This window comes from Opisthorchis viverrini (assembly GCF_000715545.1).
Source record: "Opisthorchis viverrini unplaced genomic scaffold opera_v5_278, whole genome shotgun sequence".
NCBI classification, from domain to species: domain Eukaryota; kingdom Metazoa; phylum Platyhelminthes; class Trematoda; order Opisthorchiida; family Opisthorchiidae; genus Opisthorchis; species Opisthorchis viverrini.
The window spans coordinates 99,580-114,174 of NW_008751938.1; the positions used below are offsets into that span (position 1 = coordinate 99,580).

Here is a 14,595-nt window from a genome sequence, read left to right on the forward strand (position 1 = left end):
GGCGATATCCTGAACGCTATAACTTGTAAAAATCCGATTGTCTTGTGAACAAAGAAATCAAATACAAACAACAAACAAATCAAACAACACTGTCTATCCGTAGAAGGCAAGGTGAGATAGCCTTAGGAATGTTGCTGTCTTACAACACGTGTATGAAGATTTCCTGAGACCTTTCTTCCTGGGCATCGGTCTTCACAGTAGAAGCCTTAATATATAAATTTACTGATTACTTTATCGTGTGACTTTTACCCATTGCGTGGCCATCGTCAAAGGGAGGGTAATTATGCATGCAGGACGCGTCCAACTGAGGGAGAGTGGAACACAACCAATACTATACGGTAGTAAAATATGTACTTGTTATGGAGAACGTTGAGTAACTGCACGGGTCTTTATGATGCGGTGTAGTCACTACAAACTCAAGAATTTGAGCCCATTTCGATGTGAACGCAGCTACTGTCTTTGTGTATGATTAGGAATTTTTTTACAAAACAGCTACTTGTACTAAGCACTACACATCAGTATGACTCCTCTAAAGTTTGTAATTATACAGTTGGTGGGATGTCTATGCTTAATCACTGGGTGAATCACTGGGTGTCAACCGTTGTTTTTGTGAGCTGTGATAATGCCTTTTAATGGTTCTTCCCAGATCTGGATATAAAGATTACCAAAGTCGTTCACATAATTACAGAGGAACCAAATATTTTCTTATCTGCAGGCAATTCATGACCAGCTGGAGGACTGATTTTTCTAATGAAGAGAATCTGAAGATCGGTAGACAGTTACTGAAGGACTTGCGAATATTGAGTGCAAAGTGTGCTTCAGGAAAAGTAGCACAGACAGTTGCAACAAGAAGGCCTTAAGGAAATTAATAAAGGAGTATGGTTTTGTCCAAGATAGTTTCTTGCAAGCTCGCAGCGAGACTGCCAATTTCATTCCATGTTCCACTTTTTCAGTTTTGGTTATTTGTGGTAGATATTCTCGGGTCAAGGTCGGAACAATTGTCATGTTCAAAGTTGTACACTTCGGCCAAAGTTGCTGTCAGATAGCTATGTCCTCTTCGTGCATATTCAGTGGGATTCCGCCTCCAACGTTCCTCCAGCGTTCACTACTGGTATTGTACACCAGTTGCATTTTTGTTCACTCTTGGTTGTGATGTCTGATTCGTTTCAGGATGTACAGAATCTGAAGCTGTAATTTACTTATTTACTTGCGATTTCGTGTATTCTGGCTCCAGATTATTTGTGTTGACGTGACGGTAGAGATACGACAGTGAAGCATCAGCAACACTGATGTTGCTGTTTTTGGTGGTAATGATGACGGTAAAGAAGCTGCCTGCAAAATTAGGTGGGATGCCTGGGAAGTACTGATCCCTAATAGTACATTTTAATCTTCGACATGCTGGATACCGGTTCACGTGGTGGAGTAACTCATCTGCTGAACCCAAGTTGAAAGTACTCAAACCAAGTATTGGAATTACAATATCCGTAAATCACCAATGGTACTAACTAATTACAGAGTAATTTGGAAAAGAAAATATGAAATATGACTTGAAATCCGGCAAACCAGCTAAACGAGCAGGTGATAAAATTAGGCAGGGTCAAAATATCATTGGTAGGCTGAAGCCATGTTTGTCCTACACAAAAGGAACAGAAGTTGTAAGTATGACGAACAAAGTTCCAGTAAAAAACAACGCCGAAACAAAAGGGGAACGGAAGGTAAATGTAACCGCAACCTTCCAGTTTGATTGCCCAAATTCACTTTTAATATCTGTGACCATGCCCTTCAAAAATAAACAATAGTTAATAATTGATCCCTCTGAGTTGTCGGTTTCGAACGATAAACACCGTGGCAGAGGGTAGATTCGGTTTGGTGGGCCAGAACTTAATGAATCTAAGGTGCACCAAAATTCGATAACCTACTACTACAATAGACCTAGATTATCTTATCATGGAATTATAACCGAAAACGGAACTTTTTGGACATCTGATGGGTGAAATAAATCACATTAAACCACAATTGGAAAGGGAATGGTTCTTCGACCATTTGAAAGGGCATTTCTGTCAGTAGTTTAGCAAGATGAGGGCAGAACTTGGTGTAGTCCAGATCATGGAAAAACGGAGTATGAAATTTAGACGGAACTTCAGTGTTCCGCCATTTGGTGAAATTCCAAGAAAGTTGTCAAGAAATACCCTGAGGGAGAGAGTATTTTTTCATTGTCACTTGAAGGCTAAAGCAATCACATATAGTCCTAGTATCGCAAAATGCACCAGCCGAAGAGTGGCGGCATACAAGTGTTTCGTGACACATTCCCAAAACTTTGCATCACTAAGGACTTGATTTTCAGCCAGTCCACTACCTACAGAGCTACAACAATATATGGAGAACGTGGAATTTCTATCACAACTTGATGGATTTGGCGAAACCGATATGAATGAATGGCAAAGTGTTTCAGCCATATTTTCTTTATTCTTTTTTCCGGATAAAAATATGGAACCCGATTTGAGCGACTGACAGGCAATCTCTGATTCTTCAGCCTATACCAGCTAAAAATCAGTGAATGAGACCTAAGTCAACCCACCCGTTTTTCTGTCATAATGCAACTCATTAATGGATATACCAGCGGATTCAAAGAATTCGTTCGTGAAGTTCAAGTTGAACATAGTCTTCAAATACGAATAACGCTGAAGTATTTGAAGTGATCTTGGTTAACTGCAGGGTAAAACTTCGGTAAAAACCGTCTACGGTTTGCTGCATTTGTGTATGACTATTGTGAATTAAGAATCTTTAAGTGTTTACTCAAAACTAACACTGAGTCATTAAAAAAGTGCACCACACTTATGTTGAACTGCTTGATGTTTGTCTGAGAGAAAGATCAGATGCTGAGATATATATTCAAAAACTCTTGTCGGTGTTCCATTTCCAGAAGAGGTAAAACGCACTAAAGATCGGTACGCGGACAGCCTTTGGGATGCGGCTTCTGATAGTTTCAACTGTCTACTTACTCCTCATAACATGCTTCTCAGGCCTTGGTAAGTCAGAGCTGGAAATCAGAAAATATAATTTGCGGTTCGTTTCGTGTCAAAATGAATGGTTTTCACTTTTGGCCAGACTAATGCGTCATTAAAACAATCGCGATGAGTTTGCATCCCTCAATCCGAGCAGATAGCAATAAACATCTCGCACAATTAGGGGGAGCAACTGGCAGCACTCAAGGGACAAATCAAATTAACCTGATAATAAGATAAAGAAACCCCCACAAGTATTTCAAAATGTAACTATGTGCAAAATCACTTGCCGAAATGACCCGAGAGGAGGGGACTAAGATTCGGGAATTGATAGCTAATGTGCCTGCGTATATAAGCCCCGAGATGCAGTTCCAACACAGATATCTAACTTGATTTAAACATCTCTGGAATTTCAGGATCAAATTTAGCATTTCTGCGCATCAAAAAGGAATATTTTACTAATTTGGTCTATTCTGTTGATATTATTTCTTGCCTTGAGGTCATTCATCATGCGTCTTTTACCATAGATGGTATATTTTCAACATTTTTAGACGGCCTTACTAATTTTGCTACACATTTTTCACCTAAATGGCTTCAAGAGGTTACATCTAAAGAACCTCCTTTATTAGACGAAACTGTCTTAGCAGCCCCTTCCGTAACACAATCGTGAGACAAATCATGTTAGTATGACCAACTACCTATGAGGCTAAATCTTCCTGGCACTTGCTATTGTAATGTAGAAGGAATACCGTATCCACACGCCAGATGTTCGCTCACCTGGAATCCATACGTCCGGTATTAAGTCTTCTCAGTTAATGGACTTGGTGAGCAATCTCAAATAGTTCAACTGTATACCGACGCAGTCACTTTCTTGTAGTTTAGATACAGGTCAACAGTAGTGATTTTTTGCGCATTGAGCACATTATGTCTCACACCCTGGCCACAAAGGCTGGAATCTCAAAGTTTGTGTAACTGCAGCATCGACAGCATTTAGTGGACTGACAGCAAAGTTCTTTATGGGGTCATTAGACCGAACCCAGAGTAACTGACCAATGCCTATAGAGCAGACAAACATTTCATGCCGTCACATTCTGGCGGTTTGTACTCCTTGTGAGGCAATATTCTTCAGAACAAACCAAATGTGTTTACACCTAGCAGCTTGCTATGTTGAATGTGAAGAAGTGGATAAAAGTTCTGAGGGCATTTTAGGCGTTACATAGACAAATTGCCTTAAGATTCAAAGAAAATAACGGGGACAACAGTAACGGGACAATGTGGTGGACCATAGTAATACTCACGTCTGGCGTTTTGTCACAGAACATCATCGCCCCGGTTAATGAGGAAACGTTTTCAGGATGACTCCAGAAGTTTTTCTCAAATAGCAAAAAATTAAAACATTTTTAACATGATATTAATAAACATCTCAAAGCTACTTTCACAAAACAGCTCACTAGCTGTGAAGTAGAGCGTGAAGTAGCATATTTCTTAGTTTTTCTCAAATTTGCACGAGGATATTAGTTTTAATGTAGCTGTTGTAAGATTTCAGCTGTCATATTTTCCCACGTGAAACAGAAATCATCACTCAAACAAATATGTGAATAAAATGAATAAAAATACAAAAGATAAATCAAATAATAAATAAATAAAAGCAAATAAAAATATAAATAAGTTAAAACAACAAATCATGTATATATTGCATATATAATATATATAGTATAAATATGCAGATTGAATAACAATACCATGATCACTTGTCTGGTAGATTCAGTGCATGTTGTTTCATTTCGGATATAAGACTGAGCTTTGGAGTATGACATACTGCTCCTAATCAATAACTAACCAGGTTTATCCGTTTTCTGTACAAACGTTTCGTGCTTTGAATTAATGACTGGCATTTTTTGGCGCAGCTTTTCCTGCTCTAACTTTAGCTGCCCATTGTTTGACGTGCATTTTCCGCGTTTTCTCTGTTAATTCTATCCCAAAGCATCTTTCGACAATATGGAGCTTCATACTAATTACTCAAATGTCCTAAATTGTGAATGTGTTGATGTATTTTGGGTTCTTCGAACGGACTTCAAATGTACGAATATTAGCTTGTATTAGTGATGGGTCCGCACTGCAGTAACAGGAGGCACCATTACACTGTGCGGGCTGTGTAGACATACCGTCATATCAGACGATAATAGAGTGTGGATAACGGAGCCAAAAAGCATTATTTGCAGAATATTCTTTTTGAAGTGAACATGAAATTTAATTCACTCGAGCATGTACTAAGATATTTATGCTAATCATCAGGATAGTTCAAGAAGCCAGGATATCTTTAGAGGGTTACCTGTTTTTTCAACTAGCAATGGATCGGAATAGCTTTCTTGTCATCGAGTCCTTTTGAAAGATTTACATGCTTTGTTTATAAATCATCATGTTTTTCGAATGTCCAAAAAGATTTTCCATAAACATTTGTGTGAAATGAGAACCATAATTACTAACCAAGGTTTGTAACCATGCAGACATCTTTTTTGTTTTCCGGTACCACTTGCAGAGGTCCTTCGTAGCACCTTCCTCTTAAGTCTTTCTGGCATTAAAATAAACCACGCCATTATTCGTGATTTTTTACGAATACCTGGAGGTCACCTAATGATACCTGGAAAATATTTAGGTTGAATGGATAATGCACTATTTGTAGCAGCCAGCAAGTAGGATAATTGTTAACTTGCTTCTGAGAGAAAAGGTTATGCGCTAATATCCTCACTAGGGACAGGGCACCGTATGTCTTTCTTATCAGCCTGAAGTGCGGGCAAATGACAGTCGACAAATTTAAATGGGTGTTGGAGATGAATTTCAATCTATCGTCCCAATTAAATAGGCTTAGCGGACGTGGGTAATAATTAAAAGCCTACTTGTATTGCACGACTGGCGCAAAATGCACTGTAGTGCTGAACGAGAACGAACTCAAAACGTGAAGCCTTTAGGTACGTAGCCGGGCAAATATAATAGTCCTTGTAGTTTCCTTCAAACCACACTTCAAGCAGTACTTTTTATGGAACTTCGTAGCATCTTGTGCCGCACAAACCACAAAGTTTTTTAAGTGGTATTTCCAGAGAGCTAAAATTTTGAGATGAATTAAGTTTGACTTCCAAAGAAACGTGGGAGAAACATGAAATGGAAATTAAGAAAACGCTCATTTCTTTGTGCTGCTATTATCACCTCACGTAACTTAAATAAACAACCAGACCAATATATACTAAACACAATCTAAAATCCTTTAAAACCTTTATTGTCGAGATTCTCGAAATCATAAGATAAAGCAGTCTCACGCTTCAAAGTTTTTTGGGCTTAGGTGTGTATTACTTCGTTTCGTTTAGAAGTATAACATTCTCCTCATTCGAGAAATCTCGCATCTGTTTATTAAGCATCGTTTTACGGATGCTTTTGGATCATATTTGGGTAGCAAATATGGTTCTCAGTTTATCTTGGTCTACGAATATGAACCTAACTTTTATCTGCATTCCTTTTTTCCAGAAGGTTACATATTAGATGGCGGTGAAGATTTGGGTAAGTTAGTGGGTTATCAAAGTGTATGCGAATTGAGTTTTGTTCGACAAGCAGTCCAACGTGATCAGTCCCTAGACCATTTTTGCTAGAGATTTCCCCATTGGTTTCTAGAAATTTTAGAAATATCCGTGGGTTTCCACAACAAGTTGAAAGCGGCCTAATAGGAGGTGTCCATTGGAGCCCTGGCATGACGTCATTTTAAAAAGAGGCGGGGTTTTGGGGAAAAGCTAAGATTGTTGCATATAATTATGCTACACTTATACCAAGATGCTTGTGGAGGGTAAAACATGACTATTTCATCTATCGAAAGTCCTACTGGTTCTACTTTGGAGTGCTGCTTGCTAAAAATAATTGATACCGGTATGAAATGTCTTCATTCAAGCTGAACGAATTCCACGAACTGTGAATCAGCATGTGCGAGTCGAGAATATTTACAACGGTCTTGCTAATTCTATTCTACATTCTATTGCTGTTTTTAAATTCGAGGATTCATAAACCATCAGACATCAAGCTTCTTCTTTCTACCTTCCTAAAATAAAAAAATCCGGCTGGATGAACTCAAGCTTTGATCTTAGTGGACGTGCCCTGCGGCTCATTTTGCCGAAAGACATTGTCTTAACGAATTCCGGCAGCTGAATTTGACTTATGTTTAGCCTCTACTGGACTGGTGTTTGTGACACATGCCAGGCTGTAACAGTTGAAGAAATTAATGCTTTCATTTGATCTGAAACGGTCTTGGAAATCGGAAATCGAGAACTGCGCACATTTGCACAGACAGTCTACAACCTGAAGCATAGTTGCATGGTTTGTGGATGGTGAAGATATTTTGAAGTTTCTAACGAAAGTGTGCCTTTAAAATAAATTTATTCTACTACAAGAGGCTTAGCATTTTTCACTTTGATTTCACTTATGACGGGTGCGGCATCGGAATTTAGTATAGAATTCTGACGAATGATTAGCGCGGACGATTAGCCCCACAAAACTGACCACAACTGGCTGATGATAATCGTGATTCCGCTGAACTTGGAGGTATAAAGTCACGACAGAGGCTGTTTCACGCTATCTGGTGCTGATGAAATCTGTAAGGGCCGTTGGCTTCATATAATATGTGCGCGTATTTCGCACTGATAATGAACTGTACTCATCTGTAATGGGGTTCGGATAGTAACCAGATGCTTGTGGGTTTGAATGTTCTTGGTGATGTATTGGGCTTGTCGTCGGTGTTTACCACGTAGAACAAAGTAATCTCACAGTTGTTTCTAACTTTCGAGCTCAGAATGCTTTCACTTAAAGAACTGTTCGTTCAGAGCCTAACCAAAGGCTTCTGTGCCAATGGCTTTCAGAGTCCGACGACTGTTTCAAAGAAAGTGAGTGCTCTTTGTACTGACGGTTTTCAGCTTATTTGTTATGTTTCTGCCAACACAACCTACTCACAAGTAGATCGAACTTCAAAATTCCGTAATCGCTGCTTTCGAGCACGGTGCTTGTTGAGCTATAAATTGTGTTGACATCCACGATTTTAGAGGTGTTGATTGTCATAAGGTCAAGAACATTGAGTTCCCAGATAAGTGTGGACAATCTTTGTAGTGCCACAGAGAATAACATGGTGATTCGTTTGCACCGAGTTGCTGGCCTGCCTCGTTTGTGTGAGCTTTGAGTGAATATATTCTGAAGTCAAAAACTGGTTGGTTTAAAGTCGTTCCGTCATTAAAGAATGCTTGCAGCGTCGTCCCAGACAGCATGCTTAGTTTTGTTCCAATGACCATATAATGTGAATAATATAACGCAAATAATTGACGCCAAATTCGGTATAGTGTCCATGAGTCTGTATCACTCACTGACGCTTTGGTGTGGCAATACTGCCGAGCAGATATATTTGAAATATGACAACTTGCTCGTGGCTGATCCCACTGTAGCCTGAAGTTGCAACTAATTAGATGATAAAAATATTTTTCGAAGAGTTTTTAAAAAAATACTTCGGTTGCCTTTTGATCACTGCGGCTCATTCCGGATTTGTTTACAACGGAACTGTTGTAATGGTTTATATTTTAAAATGTAGATTTTATTCAGTTGCGGGTGCAAAAATTTGAAATTCTCAGTGAAATAGTGTACCAAATTTCTTGGCAGAGTGAATCTAACCTGAAATTAGGAACTTATGGTCCCTGAATTGAGTAATGTCATCGAGTTTGCGATTTATATGATCTTTAAAGGAAAATGTTGAACACTTCGGAGAATAGTATGTTCCTTCAAATGGCTTTAAAAGAATGGTCAACTAATTTACAAAAAGAGTACTGAAGGCACTGTATTTGAGAAGAAAAAAGTAGAAAACTTGGAAAAATGTTGAAAGTGAATACATAATTGTAAATAATTATTTAAATATGCAGTATATCGAAGGAGTACTGTTCACCTATCACGCTCTTTGTTTGGCACAGCCGGTATTTTTATGTCTACGTGGACAATATTGGGATTTTTGGGCTGAATGAACTAAATTGTTCCACGTTCTTACAAAATTCGGTTTAGCCACGTTAAATAATTTTGCACATGGTTGACTATCATTTAATCACCAAGCCTACAGCTAGTAATCATAATTCCACCACGGTGCTTTTATTACTTTCTGAATTGCTTGTCATTGAGGAAAACAAATTTTGTCGCTAATCTTATTTGAAGAAAGTTCCAGGAACTTCTAAATAGAGAGCACTAAATGTGCATGCTCAGTTCCCCAGAAGAAGTTCTCTCAGATGCAAAGATTATAGTTACTACGCTGTCATCAGCACTACAAGAATGATTAAGATTTCACGTGACCACCAACATAAACTACCGGTGATCATCAGTAGTTTAAGTATTTCTTAGTTGTGCATTTAATTGCTGAATGATCTAGAAATGGCTTCTATGCCGAACAACCACAAATGGACTCTTCAACCCGATGGGTGGTTTATTTAAATGCTATCGGTAATTCAGTGACTCATCTTGAGGACCTGTGACAAACTTCAAATGGAATGCACGCATTGAAAGCCTGGTGAATTTGGCCATGTTGTAAAATTGTGTTCAGTCAGGAAACACGATTTTACTACAGACATTGCGGACCAAAACAAAGAAATTTGCGCTTTAAAATGCCGATAGAAAAATTGAAAGTTGGTCGGGGAAACCACAAAGCACACGTATATCACTTTCAGTTTTGATCACTTCAAAGTTATATTTTCGGATCGGCAGCTTTGTTCTTTTGCAAAGAGGAATGGACAACAAGCACTAGAGAGGTCATTTGGATCGATCTACTTTTTATCGCCTTTATTTCGACAGCATTTTACACCGACGTTTTCCACTTAGACGACTTAGATTGGCCGCTATCCCGAATTGAAGAACAAAGGCGGCAAACAGATAGACAGAACATTGGTATACAAGTAGGCGGAGACGACGCGCAGTGGCCGGAAGATAAAGACGCCAGTGATAAATGTGAGCCTGATTTGTTGTATTCTGAGCTGTGACACCGCCATATTTGTGAGGAAAATGAACTTACTGTCAGCGCCTTTTGTTATTTATTTCTGGCTGAGATGCATAAAAAATTTGAGACCATAAGCTGAAGATATACGCACAAGTTAAAATTTCATTTATAAGTATATTCTTCAAGTGCAAAATCTCCATCCATTCACAGAGATTTACTGCGGCTCCCACATTTGCACAAATGAAGGAAGCCCATTTTCGGATGATGGCAATTTCTACGTAATGTGTGTTTGCATAGCTCGTTTTAGTAATCGCCCTACACAGTTTTCCGTTTATTAGGGTTTATGGAAAATTTTTATCAAGGCTACGCCAGATTTACACCTAAAAACAATATTCGAAGCAAACGTGTCTCCAGTGGTCTAACAGAGCATGTCAGATATATTCTTACAGGTAAACATGTTTAGACGTGTGCGACAAATAGTGATACGTAGTTCACACTTATCAACATTTGATCTGTGCATATAGAAAATGGGGTTTGAGCGTTTAATCAAATAGTGCTCAATGCATTCTGTCCGGATTATTCACGTAGTCTTGCGCCATTGTGTAACGGCATTTCCAAACACTTAAAAGTGTGAAACTCTCCTCATTCGCCTTGTAGTTTTCTTCTATACCAAACGGGATTCGACCTCAGCTTTTATTGCACTGCATTTGATTTACATTACAGTGCGCGAAAATGAGAGCCAAATGGACAGTAACGTTGTCGATCAATCGGACGCTAAAGAAGAGATTGAAAGGACAGATGACAGATACTCCAACCACTCAGAGCAAATCCACGCTGATGATGGATTGATAAATACTGATTCCAAAATTGATCATGATAACGATGAAAAAGAACCATTACACACTGATTTTCACGGTTTCGATGAAACTAGTGAAAACGGTATAGGGCAGAAAGACGAAAATGTGTTGACTGAAAAGAGTTATGTGAATCGAGATGTTGATGGAAGCGAAAACGTTAAGGAGAGCACTGGCGTTTCAGACGATGCTATAGATGATTGCAACTTTGAGAAGGGCGAATACACTGCCGTAGTTACTGTTCCTGACCATATTCCTGAGCATGGAGAAGATGACGGTACTGAAGACGGTGACACAGTTATCAACCAGTTCACTGGGGATGACGGTGAACTACAAGAAGACGAACAGCCCAACCACACGCATGAGGAACAACAGGAGAAGGATGCTCACATTAGTGATGGAAATGATATTTATACGGATGTCAATAGGCGTCTTGATGGTGATGATGCTGATCACCATGATAATACTGACGAATATGTTCACCATGATGGCGTCATACACGATCATCAGGATGATTTCGGTGATGACAACGATGAGATCCGAAATGGCCATAGAGGTGACGACAATGATGAAGTCAATGAAGATGACGATGGCGTCGATGACAGATACGAGGAGATTGAAGAGAGCATTGATAGTAATGATGACGTAGATGAGGAGGATGTTAAAGGTGATGACGATGACGACGACGACGATGGCGACGACGACGATGATGACGACGACGATGACAACGATGATGACGACGATGATGAGGACGATGATCACCAAGAAGACGACGATGATGACGACGACGATGGTGACGACAACGATGATGATGATGACGATGATGATGACGACGATGATGATGATGATGACGACGACGATGATGACGACGACGACGATGACGACGATGACGATGACAACGATGATGACGACGATGATGATGACGATGACGATGATGATGACGACGATGATGACGACGACGATGATGAGTGAAAGTACGAAGCTGTAACATTAAAACGGCATGTTTTCTGACCTTGTGTATACACTCTAAGAGGAGTTTTGTTCGAAAATGAATTAAGTGTATGACTGTCAAACGTTGCATCCAAATTTTTCATTGGTTTTAAACCTTTAACTAACGGTTGAAATGACAATTCACTGGACGTGCCTTAGAATATCCATACTGGAAGTAGCGAATAAGCGAGGTGGGTTAGGCAGATATCAGGACGATTCGTTTACTGCGAAATTTGCTTGATAACGATGACCATAACAAAGGGATCTGTCGTGTTGTGGTCAGCTGCGCTGATTTTGCGTAATAAAAGCATACATGCCTAAATTTTACAGTCACTGACAAAATCATCCTTGTGGTATATAAACCCCCATAATGACTACTGGATCGATCGGTGATACCAGAAATTCACATGCTATCAAAGACTTTTTCTTAGAATAAGGTAACTCATAGTGTCATTCACCTCTTGAATGGACGTCAATTAGGCCAAATACCTATAAATTGTTTTCCTGTAGAGTATGGATAGATATGACGCGGTAGACTCAACAGCTTTACTGAAACATACAAAGTTCAAAGCCAAAAAAGTGTGGCGGAGCATGAATTCATACAATCTTATTTCGCTACACCGTGCTTACACTTTTAACGTCCCATATTATGCATTACATGGCATTCAATCTGCTTAACAAGATTCGAGCCGACTTTGACCCAGATCCCTAAAACATTTACTCGGAATTTTTTTCCAGTTTCGGTGACAATCAGACGGATGTCAACCGATAGAACTTTGAGTATGCTTGACAGGATTGTGTTGGCCTACCTGCTTAAGATTGCAATCAATGTAAATAAAAACAAATCCTGCATTGCTGAAGCAGGGGGCCGGTTGGACGTGAGCTGTGGCGTCTCATCCTAACGTGCCTGACCGAAGTGACTAAAGTTCAATCCAACATGATCCATGGTGAAATTGCAGTGATTGCTGTACGGGATAGGGGGAGAGCAAAGGGAATGGATACGAAAAAGAGTGGAAATGACAGCAGTAGGATGGTTTGGCCTATCCGACCTACTGCTCGAAGCGGCAAGATACCCCATTTTACGGCACAATGCACCGACTTGTCATGAAAGTGCTTCTATTTCTAGGAAGCTCATACGTAGACAGGAATAAAAATACAATTCTTGATCAAAGGCTTTGCTTAAGAGCCTGACCGCAAGATTGTTGCGTGGCACGAACTGCTACACTTCCAATCTCCAATCTGGAGAGAAAACCGTATATAATAGACCTCTGTCCACGCACCGGTCTCGTGGATCTTAACCGGGGATCCTCCATCATAGTCCAGTGGGCTGCCGGAGCAAGGTAGGGCCCTGTTGCAAGCATTTCACAAAGACAAGCTTCATACGAATGAACGAACTTCATAGGTGTACGGTGCTAATAGTTGTCCGCTCACCCGCTAAACTCGGTGGTGCGACTGAAAACATTTTATCAGGAATCATGGTCACATCAACCATACAAGATGAAGAACCATGCAAGATGAAGAACAGTGTTGCGTCAGTGGTTCTCCTCAGTCAAGCGAGCAAAACCCTGAATAACCATACAGTCTGGTCTTTCAGTAACCTTTTCAAAACCACAAAATGACCATCAAATGATGTGTAAGTATTAACGTTCGTTGAGCGACATTCAGCTGTTTTGCCTTCTGTTTGCATCGCAACAAAGCATAGAAACCCCAACAAAATACCAAGCAGTGAAATTCTGGAGAAACCAAAAGTGATGTAAAACTGAACACGCACTTGGCTTGCGTAAAAGTGATAGCGATCACAACAATAATTAGGTTAACATAAAAATGTTCATTTTGTTACGAGATTTTGTTTACGAGATCCAGGTGTGTTTAGAACAACCTAATACACAAAAGCTGCGTCTGAAAATGTTTAGCAATTGATCTTAATCGAAATACGGAACTTGCAAGTATTCGCTATTTGATGGTTGTCAATCAGTTTAAACAGTTAATCTGGAAGTATCAGTCCGCATGGTAGAATTTTAGTACAGTTCACGCGAAGTTCAAAATACGCATTGTTAGCAAGTAGACTACACAAAAATCCTCTTATCACGTGAAAGTTCGAGCTCAGATTGTACAATGAAAATTAGCATGGCCATTTACACGCACGTGATGTGTTGACACAAGTGGAAGTTATTCATCGTGCACGTGTAATACATGCTTGCAGACGGGGGAGGGATAACCATCTGCGTTATTCGCGCAAATGTTGTTGTCGACGTCCTCAAGTAGAATTCGAGTCTACATTGTCTGACTTAAAACTAACAAACTGTTAAATTTTTGAACAGTACGCTTTTCACATGCTTGCTCTAAACAGCCCGACAGACTGCGACCGAATCCACTTTTCATTAGTCTCACGGGGGAGCTGCATTCTCTGGGTTTCTGGACGATTTCGCACGATGAGAATCCACAAACCTTTCAAGCGAAGAGGAATGTGATGGCACACGCAAGGTTTTGGAAGTATGGTATGCCCGAACGAAATAAGATGGATGAGAGAACGTGTGGAGGCCTGCTTGAAGCATCAAGTCAACCCGAACACGATGGCGTAACAATGCGCTTCGACAACAGTTACATATTTACGGTGGAGGAGCCAACGTCATACTACCGGTGTTTAGAGTTTAATCATAATAACATCGAGTATATCATAATGCTTGAGCTGTGGCTGCCTCGTATTGTTATTCATATGATGGCACTGTCGGCCGGTGATATTAAAAAAGAAACA

The 14,595-nt window shown here is 39.8% G+C and overlaps 1 protein-coding gene across 1 annotated transcript; it reads left to right on the forward strand.

Annotated features, from left to right (window-relative positions):
• Window positions 1-2,923: 2,923 nt before the first annotated feature.
• Window positions 2,924-13,995, forward strand: T265_14862 (hypothetical protein; the record flags this gene model as incomplete). The annotated part of the gene is made up of 4 exons (XM_009175586.1): window positions 2,924-3,029; window positions 9,748-9,998; window positions 10,720-11,270; window positions 13,899-13,995. Coding segments are annotated over 4 exons (915 nt in total), but the record flags the coding sequence as incomplete, so codon positions are not given.
• Window positions 13,996-14,595: the final 600 nt, after the last annotated feature.